General features: G+C 51.5%; 1 protein-coding gene across 1 annotated transcript; it reads left to right on the forward strand.

Moving 5' to 3' along the window:
• Window positions 1–2452: 2452 nt before the first annotated feature.
• DICSQDRAFT_174165 (uncharacterized protein) lies at window positions 2453–4122 on the forward strand (the record flags this gene model as incomplete). The annotated part of the gene is made up of 4 exons (XM_007369982.1): window positions 2453–2774; window positions 2837–3401; window positions 3469–3913; window positions 3982–4122. The coding sequence occupies 4 exons, from the start codon at window positions 2453–2455 to the stop codon at window positions 4120–4122; spliced, it is 1473 nt and encodes a 490-aa protein (XP_007370044.1).
• Between the last annotated feature and the right edge of the window lie 414 nt (window positions 4123–4536).

Consider the following 4536-nt stretch of genomic DNA (forward strand, 5'->3'; position numbering starts at 1 on the left):
CGCGCTGATGCGCCACGGTAGCGCCAGCGTCGGTGGTCTTCCATGTCGCGCGTCCCCCACCCTCCTCTCCCGCCACGCCTGCACAACACTCTGCATCTGTTGGACAAATGCTGCCTCGTCAATTACTGAGACCTCCTGAGAGGGAGTATGTTTTTTATTCAAGTTCCTTGACGTTGCCTCGAGTACGTACACCGTTCTAGCTATCAAGATCTGATGCGCCCGTATTGATGTCCCAGGCTGACAGCCAATCATATGCGTGACTGGGAGGTCTCATACCTCCCTGGCCCGATATCCCAGAGGTTTACATACCTCGTTGTAGGCTACTCATTCTCGCTGTACCAAGACAACATCACAAACAGCGTCGGACGACAAACGAAAATCAAGTTCTTTAGCTCAACAGTACCACGTACCCGTATTTCCGCCAGAAGCACGCCAACCGACTCTGGTCCAAGGGCGAAAAAAAGAGCAGTCGTGCTCGCCAATTCCCGACTTTTTCGGTTGTCCTCGAAGGCCACCTATGACGGTGCATCTGTACAAAAAATAGGCGAGCAAGGTCGCACGCCGTACATCCAAGTCCGTGATCGTGTTTGGTGCTGTTATTCGGGTGCAAGCGCGCAGTTTGTCATCGATTTGTGGTGCTAGGTCGTGGATTATCAATAGGTCCTCAAGTCTACAATCTGGTCTCTCATTCAACAACTTTAATGATTTTCTAGAAAGACTAGTCTGTTAACAGTATGCAGTCTACAGTAGACACCACACATGAAGACCAGGTCGAGAACTGCAGTACAGCTCGGCTACACTGAGGTTCGGCAAGATTACACTGAGGTTCGGCAAGATCAAACTGAGGTTCAGCGACACTGTACTGAGGTTTTATCGCAATGTACTCGTGTCTAGCAGGTGTAGGTCGTGCTTTGTGAACTGAGGATCGGCAAGCTGAGTTTGGGGCCGGGAATCTGAACTGAGGTTTCGCTTGTGGGACAATAGCCGAGACAAAGAGACAATATATGGAGCAATGGTCGCCATCTCAGGTTTGTTCGCTCGTTCGGTGCTCCTGCCTCTACTACCTAATCATCGCTCTGCAACACTTTGCCATCCACTGCCCTCGTCGCCTGCAGTTATACCCTTAATCTCTAGCACACTCTCTTCAAAGGCGAGTATTTCTGGCTTTATTAGGATGGAATTGTTCATGAAGTGACAATCAATCGTTGGCCTATTAGGCTATACTACAATCGCAAGTCGGAGGTTCGTCGCATCACTGCTGAAGACCTTCTAATACCTGTTTTCTTGAGTTTCATCCATCGTAAGTGAGGAATAACACCTGCTACTGTGTGAAGCTGACCAATTGAGCGATAGAGTCTGGGTTCCTCCCTGGACTGGCTGCATTTGCTCGTCGCACATATTCCATTTGGGTCAAAGCACCTGCTCGGTGAGTCATTATCATTACATGGTTTGTGTCGCCCTCATAACTCATCATCTGTACCCAAGTGTCGCTCCTTTCTGTCGCCGATATAGTGCGATCTTTAGTCTACTGATCCCACAATGAATAATTCTTGTAAGTTGTTGTGCTCACTCGCTAGTATGTGTCGATGCAGTACTGAATTAACCTCACAGCTGTTAACCTCAATGAAATGTCTGTCGAAGAGCTTCGGAGTGTGCTCGGTCTCTATATGCTTCGGCTCGACCAGGCAGGAGCTTCAACGACGACACACAGCAGTGAAGGGACCACTAACCCTAGTGCGACCCAGAATACCACAGCTCCCACACCTGCTCCTGTGCCATCTGCGATTCCATCCAACCCTCTTGCTACCCAACATCCAGCACCATCGTTCCCATCGGCAAGTCATGTTGCATCGGTTCCTCCAATTTCTCAGCCATATGCGAGTTTTCGGGGTTTGAGTGGCACCTTCTCTCAGGCTGCCCCTACGATCGCTGGTTCTTCCATGGCACCCTTGCTGGGTCCGATCGCTGGGCCATCAACTGGTGGAACAGCAACTCTTGGCTTAGGACTTCCGAACTCGAGACTTCCTGGCTTTGGAAGTCTTGCATTGTCACAAACGATCAATCAGCAGCGTCTTGCTTCATCGTCAGCAACACAGCCTCGGGGAGTACAGAGGTCTGTTCGCGGCACCCGGCGTGGACGAGGCCCTGCTTCACAGCCTCCATCTTTGGGTCGCTTTCGCCCTCCACCTCTTGATGCCTGTCGGGTGTCGATTTCAGGTCCCCAGCCACATGATCCTCAACAACAAGGATTGCGAGTTCGGGCAAAGGTCTATCCTCCTGATGTGAGTTCTAGTATCGCTTTATGCCTCTTATCGTGCTCTGTGCTAAGACGATTATACAGTTTCGTTCAACTCAGGAGGGCCAGCGGCTTGTTTATCGCAATGTTCGCACCTCGTTTACTACGAAGCTCTTTGAACTCGGCCTTGCTCATGACTTCAATGCCCCTCTCACTATGACTGTCGGGCAGCTCCTTATAGAGGTGAAGACTCGCATGGAGGCATCAGATCATCGTTTCATATTCGTATCACTCTCTGGTTCTCACATTGTCGGCGATGAGGCTCTTCCACTGCAGCTGTGGAAGCTTCGCAATGCTGGCCGACCCCGAATGAGCGACAACTCGGTTCGCATATCACCAAGCAACATACCTCATTCGACTACTCTCGATGCCCTTACCTCCCCCTCCTTCGGCACCCTCCATCGTAACTTTGTCAATGCCGACATCACAATCGAACCTGAACATCATGGTGGTGAGATGCTCTTAGTTTTGCACATCAGTGAGTGTCACTGCTCGCACAACAGATATATAGATACAATACTAACAATTGTCGCTATTTAGTCTGTATCACCGATTGGACTTACATTAAGGATGGTCGTCGGCATCACCATTGCTATGCCCTGCTCCTCACCTCCCTATTCCCTATGGATGCACCTGGTGGACAGGAACCAGAGTTGACATCTGGTGGCGAGTCAGATGTCGACACTGACAATGAGCCGATGGAAGGCCCTCATGGGACTGTTCTCGTTCCAGCGACGCCTTCTCCACCCCGACGAGTCGCTACACCTCACATTGGGGCAGCTACCTCACCCCCAACCTCAACCATCACTCGCTCATCATCTACTGTCGTGATGCGATCACTTCCTGCATTGATCTGGCAGCCCAACAGTCCTTGGCAGCCATCTCGCCCCGAATCGGCCTTTGTGCGACAGCTGGGTCTGGCTAGTCTACCTGAAGGTGTCTATCGCCTTTCATCTCCTCTGGACCAGCAGCCAACTCCAAGACTTGTGGTCATCGGTGGCCCTAATGTTGCTGGGCTTGGACAAGCCTTCAAGACGATTCTTGCTCGTGCTTGCAAGGAGCAGGATTTTACACAGATCTTGAACCCCAACCGGAGCTTTCAGATGTAAGTCGCTGTCGTACTTGGTCTTGTCTACACCACCTATGATTTCCTAACACCTACCTATTGCTAGCTCTCAAGATGGCTCATCTCACCCTGGCAGCACCCTCTCGCTTGGTAGTGGTGTTGAGCGAGAGGTGCTGCAGAATCTCTTCGAAACCTATCGTGCACAAGCTCATCTATATTTTGCACCACGAGCTGATGGGCACTGTACCATTGTGACGATCAGGGATATTGAGTCTGCACGATTTATACCCCAAGAGCGCCTCGACGACCTTGCTGTGCTCGGAGCTTTGTCGGCCCTACTGCTTGTCCATGGTATCGCTCCAACACCTCTTAGCCCTGTCGTTCTACACTACTTCGCCCACAACTGCAATCTCCACTCTATTCATCCTGCTCTTTGTGCTGAGTGGCATCCAGAGTTACGACTCCTCATCGATCGCTGGCTCTCTCTTGGTCCAAACGATGATATCAACGACTTCAATGCGCACTTCCTCTCTTTCCATGCTGAACGACATGTAAGCCATCCACCTGCATTTGTCTTGTGCTATTGTGTATGTGTGTTGCTGACATTGAGAAATGACAGATCGCCTGTGTCGCTGTTCGGGACGAGCAATCACACCGTGCATTGGCAGCAGAGATGCTCTATAAGGCAACAATTGGTTCAGCCCCTGTCGCGGCGACTAGGCGCGTAGACTCGGGTCGACGTTCGGCGACGACCCCGTAGGCGAGCGGCGAGGAGCCGAAAGGGGGAAAAGCGATGGAGAGAGGGATAAACGTATCAGAAAACTCGACGGGGCAGAGCGGCGGTCGGCACGAAGGCACGAGACCGACGAAAGCTAGTCTTCACGCAAGCAGCGACAGACTAGTCCCAATGACCAAGTTATACATTAGCAATCGAAGAGAGATACAACGCTATGGTCACTCACCTAGTCCCAATGACCAAGAGGTCGAGATGGGGACTAGGGAGCGCCTAGGGGGGTCCTTATATACTAGAGGGGCTGCTTAGCAACCAAGGACAAGGCGCGAGAGCGAGGCAGTGAAGATGACAAAGGGGGAACAAAGGGCGAGAAAGAAAAGGCAAGGGCATGGCGATCACGGGAACGTAGCATGCGGCTGTGGGAACGTATCTACAGTGTCC

The sequence above is a fragment of the Dichomitus squalens genome (assembly GCF_000275845.1).
Source record: "Dichomitus squalens LYAD-421 SS1 unplaced genomic scaffold DICSQscaffold_59, whole genome shotgun sequence".
Classification (NCBI taxonomy): domain Eukaryota; kingdom Fungi; phylum Basidiomycota; class Agaricomycetes; order Polyporales; family Polyporaceae; genus Dichomitus; species Dichomitus squalens.